The 22,998-nt window shown below is 41.6% G+C and overlaps 2 protein-coding genes across 2 annotated transcripts in view; one reads left to right on the forward strand and one right to left on the reverse strand.

The window, feature by feature from the left end:
• The window catches only part of C1H2orf76 (chromosome 1 C2orf76 homolog), a 41,755-nt gene extending 38,839 nt beyond the window's left edge, over positions 1–2,916 (reverse strand). The window contains exon 1 of the mRNA XM_042445245.1: positions 2,823–2,916. The gene's annotated coding sequence lies outside the window, so the exon portion shown is untranslated. The remainder of the gene's footprint in view (positions 1–2,822) is intronic.
• Positions 2,917–5,830: 2,914 nt separating this feature from the next.
• Positions 5,831–21,876, forward strand: DBI (diazepam binding inhibitor, acyl-CoA binding protein). The gene is made up of 4 exons (XM_042448741.1): positions 5,831–5,982; positions 10,409–10,526; positions 18,976–19,038; positions 21,633–21,876. The coding sequence occupies exons 1-4, from the start codon at positions 5,974–5,976 to the stop codon at positions 21,707–21,709; spliced, it is 267 nt and encodes an 88-aa protein (XP_042304675.1). The 5' UTR covers positions 5,831–5,973; the 3' UTR covers positions 21,710–21,876.
• Positions 21,877–22,998: the final 1,122 nt, after the last annotated feature.

Raw genomic sequence — 22,998 nt, forward strand, 5'->3', positions numbered from 1 at the left:
AGAAGCCAGTGGAGTTTCAAAAGCTTGCAGCATGTATATTGTCCATTTTGGTTGGCCCAATAAAGGTACCACTGTCTTGTGGATTTTGGATGTTATTGAACTTTGCTATCTAAAGGCCTCAGAGCAGCATACAATCAAACCAACCTGGCTAGTTTAGTACACAACAAACAATAAAAAGCTATTTTAAAAAGCTAGAAACAAAATATGAAATATAACAAATTATAAAAGTTAGATTTAATTAAAAACAACCATGTACTTGTGAAAACTTGTGTAAAGACAACTGGGCCCCAAAAGCTTTAATGCACAGCAGTGTTTTTACTTGGCCCCAGAATGACAGCAACGTTGGCACCAATCAGGCCTCCATGGGAAGGATATTCCATAACTGAGGTGCCACAGCAGAGAAGGCCCTCTCCTGCTTCTGCCCACACCAAACTCTCCTGACTGATAGTCATTACATGGTTTTGGGGGGCTCACCTCCTTAGCATTGGGGGCAGGGATAAAAAAAATTGTTGTGCTTCTGCAAATCCTATACACCTGTATACAAATCCTAAATTTTATTCAGTCAATGACCAGCAAGATTTTTTAAAGGGTTACAAAGTACAGTTAAAAGATACAAAGGTAAATTACAAAGTGACACATAGTAATAAAATATTCACTTTTACAATTTTGTTAATACATTTGTTACCTTATTGAGTGAGCCTACTACAAGATAAAATGAAATAAAAATTATAAATTGTGCAAGAAGGGTGGATAAAAATCAGGATTTTTAAAAATTTAAATCAGATCTTTCCCCCAATTAAATGCTTTTTAGGGAAAAATCTATCTAATGAAAGTTTTCTGTTTTAAGATACATTATGGTTCAAAGGTTATTCCATCATGAAATTGGGATTCATTTTTAATTAAGTAGCATGAGAATGTATATTCAGGCAATGTTTTTAATTTTTTAAAACAATTAAATTATAAAACAAATCAACACCATTCAAACATGCGATGTTTAAATATTTTTGGTAAACGAAACCAGTTTTGACCCCTACTTTAAGTGCTCCAGCTCAATCCTATAGAGTCCTGGGATTTGTAGTTCCACAAAGACTCTAGCCTTCCTTGCAGCTGTGGGAGCTAAAGTGTTGTCAAACTGCATTATTTCTACAGTATAGATGCGCCGCTAGGCCAACGCTCAAACCACTACACCACCCTGCCTTGGTCTGCATATAATATAGTACAGAGTCTTCCTTAACTGAAATGCTTAGGACCAGGGGTGTTTTGAGCCAGTGTGGGGTAACAATAGCAAGTACATTTCCATACCACTTACTGATGTGCTAAGCGGTTTACAAAGTGTAAGCCAATTGCCCCCAACAAGCTGGGTACTCATTTTAGTGGCCTATGAAAGGCTGAGTCGACCCTGAGCCCCTGGCTGCTATTAAACTCACAACTTTGTGGTTTGTGAGTGGCTGCAGTACAGGCATTTAACCATTGCGCCACCAGAGCTCCACAGCGATTTCCAGACTGGAACATCCCCACTGACCTGCCTCCCCTTCTCTCCCTCATCCTCCATCCTTATTTTTACCCTACCCTGGACTCCGCTTGGAATTGTTGGTCTCATTTTAGTGTACGTATATTAATGCTTTTAACTTTCTTTGGTTTAATCTTTTTTTCAGAGTTTGATCGTGTTTTTATGCTTGCGGGGAGGATTGAGGATCTTGGAATTTTAATGCATCTCTTTTTAACTGTATGTTTTTTACTGTTGTAATCCGCTTGGATTCCCTGAGATTAAGCGGAATATAAATAATAATTATTATTATTATTATTATTATTATTTGGGGTAGTGATTTGAGTTTTGGGACTAAGGGCCCAAACAGACAGGCCAAAATAAAGCTGCTTTGGGCCATTTTGAAAGTATGCTGTATAAATGACACATGCATCCTAAAAGCCTGGAAGCCACGCCAAAGCCACAGTCCAGTCCCTAAAGACTGGAGCACATTTTTGGTGCAGCTTCTGGCCTCTTAAGGTGTGTGTCATTAAACAGCATACCTCCAAAGTGACCTGAAGCAGCTTTATTTTGGCCTGTCAGTTTGGGCCCTATGACTCTGTATTTCTCTTATTCTTATTGTTATTCTTATTATTTGTGTTCCTGATATTATTATTGGATTTTTGTGTTGCTTTGGAATTCCTGTACTTGCCAACATTTTTTTAAAAATTCACATATTATATACTCACACGTAATAAAATGTGAGTTTTATGTACTCATACACAATAATATATCAACATAAAAAGAGACATGTCAGAATAATAACACATAATCTGACAAAGCAACAAAAATCTATTAAGCTGCACACTTATACATACATACCCAACATTTAACCCCCAAAACCCCCACATCCATTCTTGTATAGCTTTTTAATAAATGCCTGTATTTACTACATATATAAGCTTAATAAAGAGATTATCTTGGGACCCAACTCTAAACCCAAAATTCATTGATGTTTCCTATACACCTTATACATACACACAGCTTGAATGGTAATGTTATACACTATTTCTATGATAAAGTTTGTGTAGACTGAACCATCAGAAAGCAAAAAGGTGACACTCTCTCAGCCACCCTTTTGGTGGGGAAACAAGTGTTGGTTATTGGAGTATATTTCATAATTCCAGATGAGGGAGGGTCAGCCTCCAATCCAAACCCAGAGTCCAGGGCAGAAAAGGGACTGTTAGCAATATAACAGCCCAAGTCACATTCCCTGGAGCCCCCTTTGACCTCCCTTGCTCCCCTTTCCAGACCTCTTCCCTTTTCCCTCTCTGCTCAGACAAACTGCCATTCTCACCCAGAGAAAACATGCGTCCCCTCTCCTGCGCATGCGCACCGGTGCCTGGCTTTCCCTCTCCTGCGCATGCGCACCGGTTCCTCTCCTCTCCCACTTCCAGATACAGAAAAAGATCCGCCCTCGCTTACCTCTCGTCTTTTAATACGTTGTCCCGCCCCTCGTCATTGATTGGCTGAATCAAGAATATTGACGTTGAAATCACCCAATAATAAAGCCCGTAATGCTCCTCGCCGTACACGTTTCATTGGTCCCAGATAGGCTGAGGCCCGCCCATTCTGTGGGCCTCCAGGTGGTCTTTGGACTTCAGTTCCCAGAAACCCCAGCAAGCCTGGTCAATGATGAAGGATTCTGGGAGCTGAAGTCCAAAAACAATTAGAGGACCACAGTTTGGGAATCACTATTCCTTTTCCCGCCCTGCTTGCCTGCCTGCCTTCAGCCATAGAGGTAGGGGGAAATGGTTCGTGATGCAGCCTGGACTACCGGTTAAAAACCGACCTTAATGTTTTTCCACCCTGGAAGAGAGGAACACTGTAATCTTTTACAGGGAAAAGGAGTCTTGCAGCATCGCTAAGGCTGTATCTGCATTGCAAAAATGATCCACTTTGAGGCCGCTTTAACTGCTCGGTCTCACTGCTATGGAATTCTGGGAACGGCAGTGTTTGTGAGACATTTAGCTTTCTCTGTCAGAGAGCTCTGGTACAACAATAAACTACAACTCCCAGGATTCCTTAGCATTGAACCAGGGCAGTAAAAGCATTCTCAAACTGCATTATTTCTGCAGTGTGTTTTGGACGTACATTGCAGAAATAATCCAGTTTGAGACCGCTTTGACAGCCATGGCCCAATCCTATGGAATTCTGGGATTCGTAGTTTGTTGTAGCACCATAACTCTCTGACAGAAAAGGCTAAATATCTCACAAATCCCTAGAATTCCCTAGCATTGAGCCAGGGCTGTTAAAGCGGTCTCAAACTGGGTTATTTCTGCTGTGTGTTCTGGACCAAAATATTGTTTGCTAACATAGAACATAAAGACATTTAATATTTTTGTTCCTCTTGGTTTTTTTTCATTTGTCTTAATTGATGGCTCTAACCAAGCCTTTTCTTATGAGCCTATTAAATTCACATTAACCATATATATATATATATATATATATATGTATATGTATATATATATATATGTATATGTATATGTTATATTATATACAATATTTTATTTATTTCCCTTCTTTAAGGAAATATTGCCCTGACATAACAATGCAAAGAAAAGCTTCTTGTCAAGTTTCTTCAGAGGGAGGTTTGTCATTGTCATCCTCTGAGGCTGAGAGAGTGTGACTTGAGTCTTGACTGAGCCAGAATTCAAACTCTGGTCTCCAGAGTTGCACTACAGTCTTAAAACAGGGCTAATTCGCTTTAACTGCTCTGGCTGCCTCCCGTTGCATTCTGGGGTTTGTAGTTCAGTGAAGCCTAAGAGCTCTCTGGCTGAGAATTCTAAACGCCTTTCCTCAAACTACAAGTCCCAGAATGCAACAGTAGGAGGCATCCAGAGCAGTAAAGTTGAACTCCTAGACCCCGCCCATTGAAACAGTTGCCCTACTAAAGGGGATACCGTCTTAATGGTTTTTCAGGAAGACTTCAGGTTCCTGATGACATGTCCTCAGGCTTTTCATTTAAATACAGTACCTGTTTCATACTTTTAGTACCGCTACTACCAAAAGGCAGAAATTAAGGAATACTCTTCAACCCCATCACAAATGCACCTCATTACTGCTAGCAATATTGTTCTTCAGTCGGTTTGTGGGAAATTGTGGACTGACTTCACATGAGCACAGTCGACCACAGCTGCATCCACACTGCAGAAATAATCCAGTTTCAGACCGCTTCAACTGCCATGGTTCAGTTCTATGGAATTTTGAGAACTGTAGTTTGCTGTGGCATCAGAGCTCTCTGACAGAGAAGGTTAAATGTCTCACAAAACTACAATTCCCAGGATTCCATAGCATTGAGCCATGGCAGTCAAAGTGGTGTCAAGCTGAGAGCCAGCGTGGCTAGTGGTTTGAGTGTTGGACTAGGACTCTGGCAGCCAGGGTTTGAAATCCCACTCAGCTATGGAACCCCCTCCATTGGCTGACCTTGGCCAAGTCACACTCTCTCAGCCTCAGGGGAAGGCAAAGGCAAACCTCCTCTGGAGAAACTTGTCAAGAAAACACCATCATAGGTTCACTGCCTTCAGAAATGACTTGAAGGCACACAACAACAACAACAACAACAACCAGGATTATTTCTGCAGTGCAGACAACCTAGTTTTCATTAGTCCTATGGCACTTTATATTTCTACAGCCTAATCCTGTAGAAATGCATAGTCAGAAGCAAATTAATGTAGTTCGACACCACTTTAGTTTGGTTCCAAGACCCCCACAGGTCAACACCTGTGAATAATGGATCACTGGATATGAAGGGCCAATTGTGTGGGGTTTTTTTATCCTTATACGAATCACTGTGGGTGACCTTGGGTGAGTCACACACTCTCAGCCTCAGGGGAAGGCTATGGCAAACTTTTCCATGATAGGTTTTCTTAGGATCGCCATATGTGAGCAAATGACTTGGAGGCACACAAAACAAATGAAGTTTCTATCAGACTTCCCTCCATTTCATTCTTTGGCATTGCTGTTTTTATGCTTGATGTTGTGTTTTTAATATGCTATACTGTTTAATATTGTCTTAAGGGGGGGAGGGATAAAGTGTTTTTAATTGTTATATTTTATATTTTACTGTTGTCAACCGCCCGGATTGGTTTGCCATAGGGCGGTATATAAATAATAATTATTATTATTATTATTATTATTATTATTTTATTCTTCTTATTATTATTCGGAGTCTACAAAGGGCCCTAAGTCTCGAAACCGGAAATGGTTCACTCTTGACTTTTTGTGTATCTCTATGAACCCCTGGCTTCTGTTCCTCCTGTCTGTTCTCTCTCCAATCATGATGGAACGCAGAGCGGAGCGGCCACGCCCCTTCCCTGTGATTGGCTGCCAGGAGCTGGGCTGATGCATGAAATGGTAGTGGCTTTGCCAAAGGCGTTGCACTTGCAGAGAGAAGGAAAGGCGCATTGCTCTTTGCGTGTGGAAGAGTGCAGCGTGCCATTGCCAGCATGACTCAGGTGAGTCCTATTAAGAGGGTTGTTCTTGTTGTGTGCCTTCATTTCTGACTCATGGCAACCCTATCATGGGGTTTTCTTGGCAAGTTCCCTAAGAATGGGTTTGCCACATGGCTATCCTCTGAGGCTGAGAGAGTGTGACTTGCTGCCCAAGGTCACCCAATGGGGCTGGGTGTGGATTCGAACCCAGGCCTCCAGAGTCCTAGTCCAACACTAAGACCACTGCACCACACTACCATGGGGTTTCCTTCTTGGCAAGAGTTCTCCAGAGGGAGGTTTTCCACTATCATCCTCTGAGGCTGAGAGAGTGTGATTTGCCCAGTGGGCTTCCATGGCTGAACTAGGATTCGAACTCAGGTCTCCAGAGGTTGCCTGCTTCTAAGAAAGAGAAGCAAGTATTGTAACTTCTGTTGGCATTTAAAGACAGAGGTCCTTTTTTATTTCTTTGGGTATTTTCTTGGGGGAAGTGCTTTGCTTGGGGAGTTCCCTTGTTCCTTTTTGTGGGTTTTGTTTGCAAGCCAGTTTTGTGTGGTCTTCGTGCCCAAGACTTCAATTTACTGTTCTTGTTATTTTATTCATTTATATCCTGTCTTTCTCCCCAATACAGCATTTAAAAAATAAACACAATACTGTACAAGTTAAAAACACTACAAAAGTTAGATATAAATATAAAATGCATTTGAGAAAGTAGGCTCAAGTCTAAAAAAGCTTATGCTACCAGCTTCTATCTTTCAGTCTCAAAGGTGCTGCAAGATTATTATAATTATTATTACTATTATTATTAACATTTTTATAGAGCACTGTAAAGTTTGCACAGCGCTTTACATAGTAAGGGTCAAAGAAAATAAGGAAGAAAGAACGAATAAAAACCGACCGAACGGCGTACAATCTAAAACAACAACATTACATGATTAAAATATCTCTAAAATAATACAAACTAATATACAATAAAGACAAAGTAAGCAGCAGATTAACATCCTTTAAGATCCCTTTGCATATTGATTTTCCAGACTAACACAGCTGTCTTCTAATTCTATAAAATATACAAACAATTACATATTAAAACAATTGAACACACAAAAATGCATTGAAGCAATAAAAAATTTAAAAGCTATATTCAGACCCCTTAAACACTTCAAAACCAGGAGCCTAACCTCACAGCTTGTAAAGGCCTGGTGGTACAAAAATATTTTAACCCGTATGGAGCCAGTGTGATTTAGTTGTTTCAGGGCTGGACTACTGCTCTGGAAACCAGGTTCCAAAACACACTGCAGAAATAATCCAGTTTGTGATCGCGTTAAGTGCCCTGGCTCAGTGCTAGGGAATCCTGGGAATTGTAGTTTATTGTGGCCCCAAAGCTCTCTGACTGAGAAGACTAAATGTCTCACAAAACTCACAAAGCAGTCTCAAGCTGGAATATTTCTCCACTGTGTTTTGGACCCAGGTTTCAAATCATGGCTTGGCCATGTAATCCACTAGGTGACTTTGGGCAAGTCATGCTCTCTCAACCTCAGAGGATGGCCCTCTGAAAATACCTTCCCCCCCCAAAAAAAAAACATTGTAGGTTTGCTTTAGGGTCACCATAAGTTGGAAACAACCTGAAGGCACACCACAACAGCACCCTAATTGGAGCTGGACGGTAGCCCCCATTCTCTCACCGCACCCTCCAAAGAGAAGATAAAAAATGCTGCTGCCTCTTTCCTTCTGTTATGGAGTGGTCATTTCACACTGGAATTTGTTGCAAGGCATATTCATTCAATGCAGTGGTTAAAGTAGGTCATCTGTGTTGAAGGGGTACCTTAGGACAATGATTCTAAAGCTATCCAATGTGCAGAACTGGCAAGATTTTTCCCTCAGTGTGCCAGGGACTAGTGCCATATTTCTGCCCACTGGCTACAACTTTTTCTTTCCTTCCTGGGAACTTGCCATAGGCTGGTAGCTTATAGCTCGGAGATCAGCACTGGTCAATGGAGGACCACTTTGGGCGGTGCTGCCTTGAAAGACTAAGGTCCAAAACACACTGCAGAAATAATCCAGTCTGAGGCCACTTTAACTGCCCTGGCTCAATGCTAGCGAAGACATTTAGCCTTCTCTGTCAGAGAGCTCTAGTGCCACAATAAACTACAATTCCCAGGATTCTCTAACACTGAGCCAAGGCAGTTAAAGCTGTCTCAAACTGGATTATTTCTGTAGTGTGTTTTGGACCTTTGGCTGCATCTGCACTGCAGAATTAATACAGTTTAATACCATTTTAGCTTTGTTGTCGTATGCCTTGATGTCGTTTCCAACTTATGGCGACCCCTGTCATGGAGTTTTCTTGGCAAGATTTGTTCAGAAAAGGCTTGCCATTGCCTTCCCCTCAGTCCTAGTCCACTGCTCAAAACCACTGTGCCAACTGCCATGGCTTAATACAGTATTATGGAATTTGAGGATTTATAGTTTTGGGAATTATAGATTTGTAGTTTTGTGAGATCTTTAGCCTTCTGTCTTGGAGTGTGCTGGTACTACAACTGCAAATCCCATGATTCCATAAGATGAAGCCATGACAGTTAAAGCAGTGTCAAACTGCTTTAATTCTGTAGTTTTGCAGCAGCCGAAGAAGTTTTATTTGGCCTAAGTTTGCATGGACTGTATCAGCCCACTTCATCAGATGCCTGCAGACTGCCATTTCAGAAAGCTTAGGTCACATAAAACTTGGAGACTCCATGTTCTTGATGTAACAGCCTAACACTGCTCTGTGTGTGTACCTTCAAGTTTCCTGCTGACTTATGGCAACCCCATGAATTACATGGATTTTTCTTAGGCAAGGAATACTCAGAAGTGGTTTTGCCTATTTCTGACCTATAGCCTCCAGCATCTGGTACTCATGGGCAGTCTTCCATCCAAGTAGGCCCTGCCTAATTTCCAAGATCAGATGGGATCTGGTGCTTTTAGGGTATTTAGGCAGCTTCGAACACTGCCACCCCCTTGAAAATGGATGTCAAAGTGATACAGGCGGGTTATAGACCGCCACTTGGGACGTCGGCAGGACGTCCCATTTTAAAAAGGGGGCGTCTCTTCTAGACACCCCTGGGTCTAATATGGACTCTGTCCGTACAATATGGCGCCGGCCGTTCCACCTTGCAACGTCATTAGGGCACTGCAGAAAGAAGCTCCATTTTGGAGCTTCTTTTTTGCTCCGTAAGGGAGCCGTGCGGTGTGGCTGCAACAGCTCCCTTACGAAGCAAGCGGCGGTGGCGGCAGACCGCCTCAAAGCGGCGGTCTATAACCCGCCACAGTTAAGAATGATTAAAAACTGAAGATCTAAATGTTTCCCTGTTTTGCTGCTGCTACTATGTATGCTACATTGGCTCAATGTACAGTATTGTATTACAGTACTCAGTGTACTGTGCTCCAGTAATGAGGAGAAAACTTTTTTTCTTAAGCCAGGCTTTTACAGTAGTAGGAGGGGAGCATCCAGACTGCAATCCTGCATTTAAGTGGAGTGCTCTGCGCTTCTGAAAAGATTACTTATTGCTGGTCTAACCAGTGTTAGCAGTCCTAAGTTGTTCTCAGTCTTTGATTTGCAACTGGGCTGCCGAAGGAGAGGGTCTGTAGTTAAATCTTCATTTTCTCTTAGCTTCCAGGGCCTACGTATGGAAGGGCTGTTAACATATTACCCAAACACATGTAATGCAATAGCTTCAAGCATTGGACGTCTGGGTAAAAAAAATGCATAAGAATAGCTACTGTGTGGAAAACAATGTCCAATTGTGGACACCACAGCATTTTCATGAAACAGTTTTGGTTATATAGTGTCTAGCTCAGTCCTTGAAGAGGTTACTTTTTGGAACCACAGCTCCCACAAACCCTGAGACAACATGACCACTCAAAAGCAAGTGGCCATATTTGCTGGGAAGAGGGATTCTACAAGTTGTATTCCAACATAACCTTTCCAAGCTCAGGTCTAGCTGCACATGATGCTTGCAGAAACTGTCTGTGGAAGTGACTTGTCAGAACTAGTCACTTTCAGAGACATTGTGTAACAGGTGAGGCAGCCCTCACAACTCTTCTAGTAGCATCTATGCCAGGCATTGAGGAGGTTGTGAATTGACTGATTTCACAACACACCTACTTACAGCATGGTATTCAAATGTCTAACCTTTGTGTCTTTTGCACAGCTAAGTCCCCATGAATGCCTAGTAAGGATGTACTGCTAAATGTATGTCCTTGAAAATAAATCTAAGGTCTTTTTACACCAGACGTTTTGTGATTTGTAGAAACACTAGATGAACTCTCTGGCTGAGAAATCTGAAGGCCATTCCCTAAACTACTACCCATCACAGGATTGACTTGTGTCCAAAGAAATGTGCATAAGATAGTGTTGTAAACTGATAAAGCAATGAATGTAATAAAAATCACATTTTAATATATGTTTTTGCTACAACAGGCAGAGTTTGACAAAGCTGCAGAAGAAGTTAAAAAGCTGAAGTCCAAGCCAACAGATGAAGAAATGCTGGCAATATACAGTCATTTCAAACAGGCAACCGTTGGAGATGTAAATACAGGTATGACTTAACTGCAATAGCTCATCCAGTCTGAAGTCGAAGGCTTTCACAGTTTTTTGGGCTATGTGGCCATGTTCTAGAAGAGTTTGTTCCTGACCTTTTGCTAGCATCTATGGCTGGCATGGAAGAGAGTTGGATTTCATTGGCTTCCCTGTGCATTCTGCCCATCCTGGGCAAAAAAATGCTGTTTGAATACACTGAAATTCTGGACCATGCCAACAACTATCAGGTCAGAATGCACAGGGAAGTCACTGAAATCCATAAACACCTGGATAACTTAAACAGGAAAGAAGAAACCCTTAAAGTTTGGTACCAGTCCTAAAAAAAACAGCAAAATCAGGACTCAGCAAATGAGAAACCACCCAGGGTCAGGGGTTTTCCCAGCAGACAATAATCACTAATTAAACAGACACTAATACTCTGCATATCCTCCCATCCGGAGCCCTTGCCATCAACAACACAACAATACACAGATTAAAATGGAAATCACTCCTCCCTACTCAGGATCACAGACCCAGCTCTCTTCCATGCCAGCATTCTCTGAAGATGCTAGCCACAGATGCTGGCAAAACGTCAGGAATAAATTCTTCTAGAACATGGCCACATAGCCTGAAAAACCCACAAAAAAACTATAGCTCATCCAGTTACTTGTAAATGTCAGTGATATTTCATTGACAAGCACATGGGTCTTGAGTCTTTCTGCCTACCAGCTTCTCAGAGTTTTTTCCAGAACTGTAAATTATAAATATGTACCAACATGTCATGTTCGCCTTACGGTGCAGCTACACTCTAGAAATAATGTAGTTTGACACTATTTTAGCTGTCATGTCTCGATCCTACACAATCCTGGGATTTGTAGTTCTGTGAGGCAGCAGCACCAGCACTCTTTGGCAGATAAGGCTAAAGACCTTGTAAAATTACAAATTCCAGAATTCCACAGGATGGAGCAATAGCTCTTTGAGTGGTGTCAATCTGCATTATTTCTACATTGTAGATGCACCCTTGGTCTCCCTAGATGGGCAATAAACCTGTGTGCCATGAAACCCCACATTATACTTTAGTGATTTTTAGGTATACAGTCGGCCCTTCTTATACACAGATTTCTTATACATGGATTTAAGCATCCATGGTTTGAAAATGTTTTTAAAAAGTATAAATTTCAAATATCAAACCTTGATTTTCCATTTTAATAAGGGACACCATTTTGCTATGCCATTATATTTAATAGGACTTGAGATTTTGTTATCCATGGGGGATCTTGAACAAAACCCCAGCATATAACAAGGGTCCACTGTACTTAACTACAAACTAGACAACTATAAATATCCCATCAGAACTCCTTAAATCACCAGGCATTTGCAGCAAGGTTATCTTGACTTCCTTGTTAACTGCCCTTGGGATATCGCCAACTCATGGCAACCCTGTGGATGAGACATCTTCAAGCCCCTCTTTTTCCACTGCTCTGCTTAGATCCTGTAAATTCATGCTTGTGACTTCCTTAATTAAGTTTATCCATCTAGCTAGCTGGTAGTCTTCCTCTCTTTCTGCTTCCCTCCACCTTTCCTAGCATTATTGTCTTTTCTAATGATTCATGCCTTCTCATAATGTGCCCAAAGTATGACAACCTCAATTTAATCATCTTGGCTTCCATGGAGATTTCAGGCTTGATCTGTTTAGGGACCCATTGTTTTGTCATTTTGGCTGTATCCTTAGCACTCTTGCTTGCTTGAGAGCCACTTTTTGCACTGGTCAGCAAGACTGGTCTTGCAAGATCTGCTTCCCAGTACTAGCACAACAGCAGAAGTGTCTTTTGCTACTGTATGAACATGTCACATTAAATCACAATGGGTCCTGGCTTCTTGGTTTGAGTACATGCTTCAGTAAGCCTGTAATATACAAAGAATGTTGTGTGAGTTAGTTAAAAATCACAGATGAGGCACTTATAACAATAGAGCAATACTTGTTAAAATTCTTTGGTCTTAGATCAAGTCTTTCTGTTGCTGTGACATCTCTGGTCAGTTCTGCTGCAACAGCCCATTATGAAGCACAAAGCCTTGCATGCTTCAAGGCACCTGTATTAGAGGCATGCAGTACAGTGATGTATTGAGCATGAGCTAAAACTAATATGTGAATAGACTTCTACTCACCCTGTAAGTTTCCCTTTCTCTCTTTCCTTTGCAAACCCTCCAAATCAGCTCAGAGTGAGTGGGTTTCTAACTACCGTAAGAGAGCATGTAGGAAAAGCTGATCAACCAGTAGTTTATTTTCTCCTGGCTGAAGGACATTGTTGGAAACTCTGTTAGGATTTCTCATAAGAGACAAATGAGATATGATGGACCTCAAGTGTGGATTTTACAGTAGTTCTTGCAGATATTTTCTGCAGTTAGGTCTTGCCTCATCTTTGGAAATATTCCATATTCCAAGTGAGGTAATTCAACCAAACCAGTACTTCAGGGAATTGCCTAACTAACAGTTCTAGTCCAACTGGCTCCAAAAAGGCTTTGGGCAACTTGTAGAAACATTTTACACAGTTAAAAGATACCAAATGCAGGGACAATCTGTCTCACAATTTTTGTTAATGCAGAGAAGTTTACCACACCACCATAAAACAGTCCAGCAAAACACAACCATACAGCATATGAGGAAGTCTGGAAACATCTTATGGCTGTGGGAGATCCAAGTTTCAAAGTGCCTAAAACATAGCAGTGCTGAGCTTAACATACTGCAAGAGGAAGAGCATTTCCCAGTAGTCTAGCAGTGCAAGTTGCATTTCAGTGGCATCTCTACCAGATGGGATTACTGCATTTAAAGGCTGTAGGTAGTTGTTATTCTTGCTTAGACGTATCTCCTGCCCATTGTTTTGCAACATTTAAGTAATACATGAATGAGTCTTCATTGCCATGTTAGTACACTCCTAGATTAGATGAGTGTTCAGAAAATAACTGCCAAAGATATCAATTTGCTTTCAATTATTCACACCGAGATAACATTATAGTGCACCAGTGGCTGTGTACTTTAGTCCAGCCTTGAGCATTACACTTGGTTTTTGTCTTTCAAGAGTGAGGTGATCTATCAGCTATCCTATCAGGGATAGTCTAAGCAAGAATAAGAACTACCTACAGCCTTTAAATGCAGTAAGATCATCTGGTAGAGATGCCACTAAAATGCAGCTTGCACTGCTAGCCCACTGGGAAATCATGGAAAGGCACAAAAAAGTTCCTATTACAGAGAGGAAGCACTTGTAATTGAATATACAACAGTTGGCCCTTCTTATACACGGATTTTTTATAAACGGATTCAAACATCCACGGTTTGAAAATGTTCAAAAAAAGTATAAATTTCAAATATAATAAATAAAACTTTAACTTATATCCTACTTTTGGTTTCCACAATCAAAGCGGCATACAACCTTTTTTAAAAAATATAATATATACAATTCCCCCCCTTAAAAAGGATTAAACAATTCCATTCATTAAAATTACAGACAATAAAAATCTAAAAACAATATTACAATAATAAAATAATAAAATAACAGTGGGCAGAGTCTTCGCTTGTATATGACTGTGGGGTGAGCGTTACATGGCCAGGATCTATTCCGGGAAGGCCTGCCGGAAGAGATCCGTCTTGACAGCTTTCTTGAAGCTCTCAAGGTTGGCAATTTGACGGATCTTGTCTGGCAGGCCATTCCATAAAGTGGAAGTGATCGCGGAAAAAGTCCTCTGGGAGGTCTCCATCAATCTGGTCTTTGTGGACTGCAACAAATCCCTCCCAGAGGATCTGAGGGTACGGGGCGGATTGTACGGAAGGAGGCGATTCCTTAAGTAAATCAAACCTTGATTTTTCCATTTTATATAAGGGACACCATTTTGCTATGTCATATTTAATGGGACTTGAACATCTACAGATTTTGTTCTCTACAGGAGATATTGGAACCAAACCCCAGCATATAACAAGGGTCCACTGTACAACAAGAGAGAAAAAACCCAACTACTATGTGTCTAGCTTGATGCTCAAGTAAAGCATCATGTGAACACAGCTCTTGTATGAATCATAACTGAATACTTAAGACCTTTCTTCTCCATGCCTCTGAAATAGTGTCAGTCACCAGCTTGGCCTACTAGCCAACTTAGAAGTCCAGCTATTGGGTAACAGACCTATTCTCAAGCTCCCTAAGAGCCCTTTCACACTATGTAACTGTAGACCTATGTTTCTACTTTAAGTGCCAAGGAGTTTAACCTGTGTAAACCTGGGATCTGTAGTTTAAAGAGGAGCCCTCTGAATCCTCAGCTTTAGACCTCCTCTGGCACCACACTACAATCTACAGGTTGCAGACAAGTCAGGTAAAGTGTAATCACAGGGATATAACTGCATAGTGTGAGAGGACTCAAAAATTCTTCTGTTCTGCATAAAACTAGAAGGAAAGTCTAATGTGCATTGCAGAATTAATGCAGTTTGAGACTGCCAGGGACGTAGCCTGTGGGGTCCCGACTCCACCTTCTGTTAGATACAATGAATGGTGTGTGCCACTGCGCCATCGTGCCCAAGCCCCATTATAATGGTGGCACTTAGTCTGGACCCCCCCCCCCTTTCCCAAAATCCTGGACGAAGCCATAGCAGTTAAAGCAGTGTCAAGTTGCATTAATTCTGCAGTGAAGATTAGACCTAAATGTATTTTTTGCTCTTTCTGTAACTTTTAACTCAGAAAGCAGAGAAGCGAAAGAAAGAACAGATCTAATGCCATGCTACCAAATATTAACACCCTCCCCTCAGTCCAATTGCTTTGCAACAGTACTGTTACTGTGCAGCATACTAGGGGAAGGGAAAATCTGGAACTGTTGGCAAGGGTGGTATTGGCCATCTGCAGTGGAGGACAAGGGACGGTTGCTGAGCTTTTCTTTTCTCCAAGATGTCACTGCCAAGTAAAGCTAAAGGTCAGGCACAACTCTGTGCAAGCAGGCTGGTTTTGTTTTATAACCTCAGGAGCAGGGTGTGCATGTATGTGTGTTGAAACAACTGGCTACATGCAACTTATTTTTGAAATGTTCATGTTGTACAAGCTCCAATGCATAGTTCTAGTTGTTCCTCCTCCCAAAGTCCCAAAGTACAGGCATAGATTTAAAAAGGTGATTTAAAAAAAAATCTTAATGTTCCCTGCAAGCTGCTGTGAAAGAGCCAGAAAGTTTGATCCCTTGTTCTTTTGATCTGCCAGGGGACCAAATGTTAACCCTTCTTCTTCCCCAGACACACACACACTGAGAGGTGGGAATTGGCAGGGTCCCAAAGGAAGGGAGGCTGCTCTGATAGAAGAGATGCTTGTAGGCAGAGGGTGCAAACAGTTGGTGGAGAGAAGAAGGTGTCCTCTATTTGCTGCAAGTGAGGAGCCTTTAGCCATCTGGATGTTTGCACTGCATACTGGTTGGGGATTCTGAGAGCTGAAGTCTAAACATCAGATTCCAAAGAGTTCCCATCTCTTCCCTTTAGAGAAGAGAATCATGTAAAGCCCCTTCCCCGGATCTTGATGGACTGCAAATCCCAGCAGTCTTAACCAGCATAGCCAGTGGTAAGGGATGCTAGGAGTTGCAGTTCAAGAAATTTATGGGTCATTTGAGGATGATTATGAGACAATGTGACTGGTTAACAGAGACCGGGGTTTGATTCCCAGTTCAATCATGAAACGCACAGGGTGATCTTTGGTGAGTCACATTCTCTCAGCCTCAAGAGAAGGCTATTGCAAACTCTCTGAACAAATAATGCCAAGAAAGCCACATGTTAAAGGTCTCCTTAGGGTCACCATAAATCAGAAATGACTTGAAGGCACAGAACAAGATTACTCTCACTCCTGCTGTGAGGATTACTGAGAACATCATTGAAATGAACATTTGAAGTGTAGTGTACTAAAAAAATGCAAGTAATGATATGATACTTGTATGCTGTGTTGAAAGCAAAATGTGGTTCTAAAAATAAAAGCTATGAATTTAACACAAGAGCATAGTTTACAAGTGGACTCAAATGACTTGAGTGTACACACAGAAAGTATGAATGTTGTCTATGTCTATCAATTACAGAAAAAAGATCAACTGAAAACCAAAGGGAGAGTTGGCTTGTTTCATGTGAGCTTTTCCCGAATGGGATCTACTCCATTTCTTGCTCTGTCAGAAGTGTGTCTACTTGCTAAAACATAGCAGAAAAGAACCTAGGAATACTTTTTTGTGACTGTCCCAAACCAGATTTTACTTCCCTGGAAACCATTGTGAAACAGCCATGATGAGCCAGCCATGTATTTTTGCCTTTGGGGTAATAGCTGTGGCACTCCTGCTTGGCTCATCTCTCTCCAACCTCACATCTCATTAATTCACTAATTTGACTTGAGGCTGAGGAGAGACAGAGGGGCTAAGAAATGAATGAGCAGAAGCACCATAGCCACTACCTTACAGATAACTGGTGTCAAAAGTTTTGACCTTCAGAGGATTTTGGATTTCTGGATAAGAAGTGCTCAACCTGTACAAAACTTGCGAGAAACCCCATAATAAGGTTTCCATAAGTTGGAAAAGACTTCAAGGCACCCAACAACAACAACAACCTGTATCTAAAATTCAGTCATTCCTATTGTGAGGGTTCCCTTCTGAAGGACAAACATGCTTTGACATCTTTCGGTCGTTTTTACTCTGGTTCATAAGGCAAAGGTAGTTTTTTTTAAGATTAAAGGTTGCATATTATGTTTTAGCTAGGTAATCTTCTTGAACAATGATTACTGAATACTCTTGACTAGTTAAGTGCTCTTGAGCAAAGAGTAAATATGCCCCATTGACCAGGTAATTAGGTCCTTATCACACTACATTGTTATAGTGCCATATTTCACTTTAACTTGCATAGCAGCATCCTGTGGAATCCTGGGATTTGTAGTTTAGTGAGGCCCAAGAGCTCTCTGGCTGAGAATTCAAATGCTCCTTCTTTAATTGCAATTCCCAGGATTTCATAGGATGATACCACGGCAGTGAAAGTGGAATAATAGCACTGTAAGGGTGTAGTGGACTAAGGCTCTCAGTTTAAAATGTCTGTTTGGAACTGAAACTAAAAAGAAAAGAACTTCAGTGGCTTGCTGTGAAACAGTTTCCAGGGTGCAGCCATGTTAGTTTGTGGCAGAAAACAAAACAAAGTTCTTACATGGCATCTTACAAGCTATCACATTTATTTTGGTTTTGTGGAATTCAGCCCACTTAAAAAAACAAGTCAGTTTCAAAGGTACCAGAAGAATCTTTATTTCTTTTGAGAAATGTCATGACTTGTCAAGCATTAGTTTTATCAACGGCGTAGACAAAATACGAATATGTTATTAGTAGCCAGAAAAACATCTTCACTACACAGCAAGATTTTTTCTGCCCTGGTGCAAGCTAAGACTTTAAAACTTTTGTTATGGTTTGTATATGCAGTTACCCTCAAGCATCCAAGCAACTTCAAGCTTTTTAGTGAGCAAAACTAAGTTTCTTGCTCCAGGTCACAGACTCTTAATATAATATGTGTATATGGCAAAGAGATGAAGATTCCCAACACTTCCATCTCACTTAGCGGGCATCCTATTTCAAATATATTTGGAATATAAACAGGCAGGGTTTTGTAAAAAGAACCACAGTTTTGTTGAAAAGATCAAAACATATCTTGCTGATCATATCTCTGCTCATCATTGAAGGTTAAAACAAGACAGGATGGGCCAAAATGTGGAAGAATCATTCCCCAGGGATGCCTAAATACCTTGAAGGCACCAGATCCTGCCTAATTTCAGAAGCTAAGCAGTGTCAGGCCTGGTTATTACTTGGATGGGTGACCCCTAAGGAATAGTGGTATTTTAGGCTATATTTTGTGAACCAGCATGGTGTAGTGGTTTGAGTGTTGGACTACAACTTTGGAGACCAGGTGTGATTCTTAGCTTGGCCATGAAACCCACTGGGTGATCTTGGGCAAGTCATACTCTCTCAGCCTCAGGGGAAAGCAATGACAAACCTCCTCTGAACAAATCTTGCCAAGAAACCCCCATGATAGGTTTGCCTTAGGGTCTCCATATGTCAGAAATGACTTGAAGGTGCACAGCAGTAACATCTGTATTTCAGAAGACAGCAATGGCAAACTGCTTCTGGGTATTCTTTGCCTAAGAAATCCCTATGAAATTCATGGGGTCATCAGAAGCCAACAGACACATGCTTTATTTTATTGTCACACAATAAATGTGGGTGTTTTCACCTGATTTTAAAAAAACACAGACAAAAATGGTCATTGGATGCAACCAGGTGGAAGGCATACACACCAGAAGCTGCACTTTGCCCGCCACCATTGTAACTCTTTCTGCTTTGTAAGATACTGTGCTTTGCCTGTTTTCACATGAACTCTCCACCCAAAGCTTTAACCAGTACTAATGGAAGAATCACACTGTGTTTCTTTAATTGTTCTCTTTCAGACCGTCCTGGAATGCTTGACTTTAAAGGCAAAGCCAAGTGGGATGCCTGGAATAATTTGAAAGGTAAGACTTGAACAAAAACTGATGAACGGACAGGTCTGACTAGAGACATGGATGGGCAGTTCTCAACCAAAAGTTCAGGCTGTTAGTAAAAGGAATTTCATTGAATGTAGCTGTAACAAGCTGTATGTTGCTAGTATGGAAGGCAAATTTACCTTTGCACATGGGGGAAGATCTCCACAAGGCCATCTAAAATTTGAATAAGTAGTTTGTTTGCAGCCTCCAATGTAGTTACCTAGGCAGAATATTTCTTAGGGTATCAGTAGTTCGACTGGCTTCCTGGTTTTTCTGACTGGCAAGAAACTGGCACACTAATAGTACATCTAGCACCTTTGAAACTGTGTGAAAGAAATTGTAGCATAAGCTTTCGTAACGTTGATCTACCTGTTGGCATGTGAGGAAGTAGACCAAGTGTAAGAATGCTTATGATACAACTTCTTTTGCACAGTTAATCTTCCTCCTGTATGATTTTAAACTGCTTTTGCCTGATGTGTTTTATCTAAGTAACTATACATAACTAAGTCACTTAACTATACGTTACTTACTTCATACTTGTTAAGTAAATGAAATGGCTTGCTCTGTGAGCATCAGAGATCTGTTCTTCTGTCAATCAGGGCATAGCATGCTGACATTTCCACCTCCCCTGCCTCCAGCGGTCTCTGGTGTGATTATCAGAAGTGGGATCCCTATAGCAATTCCTCCTCACATTAGAGATTGCTGGCATGAGGTAGTAGAAATGTCAGTGTGCTGCACCCATATCAACAGGAGAAAATACCTTTGTTCACAGCAGCAGCTGCCTGGTAAAGCAGGATTGGGGGACTTTCATGGCAATAGTGCCATGAACATGAATACATAGGGACCATGAATACAAATTAGTTCCACATATGAGAGGCCATCGTGGTGTAATGGTTTGAGTGTTGGACTAAGACACTTGAGAGAGCAGCAGTTGAATCCTGGCTTGGCCAAGGAAACCCACTGAATGACATTGGGCAAGTTATAGTCCTCAGAGGATGGCAATGGCTGTCTTGCTATTGGCAATCTTGCCAAGAAACCCCCATGATAGGTTTGCCTTAGGTTCGCCATAAGTTGGAAACTACCTGAAGGCACATAGCAACAACAGCGTGGAAATGTAATTACCATGTCATCATAAAGACTTTCCCATTTCTATGTATGGTTGTAAAAGCTGTACCGTGAAGAAACTATCTAGGAAGAAAACCATCTCATTTGAAATGTGGTGCTGGAGAAGAGTTTTCTGGATACCGTGGACTGCTAAAAAGACAAATAAATGGGTCCTAGAGCAAGTCAAGTCTGAACTCTCCCTAGAAGCCAAGATGACTGAACTGAGACTGTTGTTCTTTGGACACATCATGAGAAAACATGACTGACTAGAAAAGATATTAATGCTTGGTAAAGTAGAAGGCAATAGTAAAAGAGGAAAACCACATACCAGATGGATAGATTCAATCAAGGAAGCCACAGCCCTTAGTCTGCAACACCAGAGCAGGGCTGTTCAGAATTTGGTGACTTGGAGATCCCTCATTTATAGGGTCACCTTAAGTCAATGTTGACTTGACAGCAATTAAACAAACTAACAAGTGTAGGTTATGCATCCACAACTGCGATGGTGAATTCCAGCCTGTCTTTTGGTTTAGGTCAATATTATGTTTATCATGTTCATACATGAATCTTTGTAGCTTTCTGCACTTAATGTACTTTTTGGGTAGTGTGAAAAAACTGCAGATGACTGTTTTTATGCTTTCACACCTGTGTTTCATGACATTCATCCACCAGGCACCAAGTAATCCCTAACTTGCTGAAGTGGAAACTCCATAGTAAAAATCCAAACACATGAAGATAACACTGTTGTACTGCTGTTTCAAACTTGCCACAGCAGATCAGTCAAAGAAGCAGCAGGTCTACTTGTAGTGTTGTGACTACTAGTTAGGGCCCACAATGGATTTCCCTTGCTTTTTGAAACAGAGTTGAACTAGTAGTCTTATAGCTAAAAGGCTGAGCCACAATGCTGAGCTCCCCCACCCCCAGAGATCCCATAATTAGAGATGACAAATAATTGTGCAGCATACAGTTACAATACATATATTTTGCCCTGAAAACTGTTACTTAGCTGGATATGTCATAAACCATGAAGATGAGCTGTTACCCTCACAGGCAGATTGAGTTCCCAAATCAAACTTAGATGCAGAAGGAATAAGATCCATGAACAATATCCTGGGCTTCTGTGATAAATTATCACAGAGAAGACATTTCCATCTAGTCTGTTGCCATAAGGCATCAAGCTCTTTCACAGTACACAGTTATAATCCTTGATTCCCCCTTAACTAGCAAGCCTGCATCCTATGGAGTCCTGGAGTTTGTAGTTCAATCAGAGGCACCAGATTGGCCCCCTGGCTGACAATTCTGCTGGCTCCTCCTTAAACTGCAAATTCCAGGATTCCACAGGACGTTGTCATTGCAGTTAAAGTGGAATCATAGCACTATAACTGCACAGTGTGAAATAGCCCATGAATGCAACTTAAAATCATTGTATTTCTGTATACATGGCTAATCAGTCTCTCTGTCTTTCATTTCCCTTTTAGGAATGTCCAAAGAAGATGCAATGAAAGCATATATAGCAAAAGTAAAAGAACTACAGGAAAAATATGGAATGCAATAAGATCCAACCTGCATGCCTTTGTGGGAAAATGCCTTACTAATACTCCTGTGGGTAAAGAAACAGCACTACTCTGTGCTGCAGTGCCAAGAGTGGGTGCCACTTAGCCACTGATAGCTGTGTAAATCTACTTCTAATGGTTTATAGAATAAAACGGTTAAATTCCTAAACTTGGCCTGTGTAGCTTTGATGCAATGATAAGGTGTGACTTTCTCCACTTGTTTCCTCAGCAAGGAACCAGGGTATAGGTTTCTTGTCACAAAGGGGCTGAACAGACCAGCAAAAAGAGCCGGCAGCTTGAGGTCGTAATGTATGCACGACACATCCCCCAAGCCACCAGGAGGCTGCCATGAAGCTACCCAAGCAACCACACAGCAGCAGCATTGTGGAGTTTTAGCAGTGCAGCATTTAGATGCCGCACACCGCCAAAACGCCAAAAAACTGTCACTGTGCTAACAAAAACACCTTTTTACCGGTGCAAAAAGGAGCTGCATTTTGTTGCTGCTTTTTGCACCTGGAAAATGCCAGATTGGGGCCATGGTGTATGGTTGCTGAAGCCCCAATTCAGTGCCCAAAGGGGCAGTGGCAAGCCGCTCCTTCAGGCTGGTCAGTTCCACCCCCAAGGGCCCTATAGACAGGCCAAAATAAAGCTGCTTCAGGTCACTTTGGAGGTATGCTTTTTAAATGATGCATGCATCCTAAGAGGCCAGAAGCCACACCAAAGCCACACTCCAGTCCTAAGGACTAGACCACAGCTTTGGCACAGTTTCTGCCCTCTTAGGACACATGCATCATTTAATCAGCATACCTCCAGGGTGCCCTGAAACAGCTTTATTTTGGCCTGTATGTATGGGCCCTAAGGTGCGGTACAGACCACCAAAAAGCAGCATACCAGTGCCAGTATTAGGGTTAGGGAGTGTGCACCATGTACACGCTCCCTAACCCTAATACCTGCTGGCGGCGGCATAAAGGCAGCGCCTTGTACACACAAGTGCCACCATTATGACATCACGGCCGCACCACATCCAAACATCCTGTTGGCCAATGGTGCTTATTAGAGTATCTATGCAACTGCTCACCGGCCTGCCCCTGGAAGAAATATCCCAACTGTGGCATCATCCTGAGATCATCCACTGAGAGGCACCTGGACACTGGTAGTACATGACACTGCAGATGTAAGGATGGTGTGAAGATTGGTTCCACCTGAATTTTGCCTTGATGTTCCACGTTCTGTTCCAGCTGGAGCAAAATCTATTCCAGCATCACTGGCTTCCTGACCAATGTTTGCATGC

Source organism: Sceloporus undulatus, chromosome 1, assembly GCF_019175285.1.
Source record: "Sceloporus undulatus isolate JIND9_A2432 ecotype Alabama chromosome 1, SceUnd_v1.1, whole genome shotgun sequence".
Taxonomy (NCBI): domain Eukaryota; kingdom Metazoa; phylum Chordata; class Lepidosauria; order Squamata; family Phrynosomatidae; genus Sceloporus; species Sceloporus undulatus.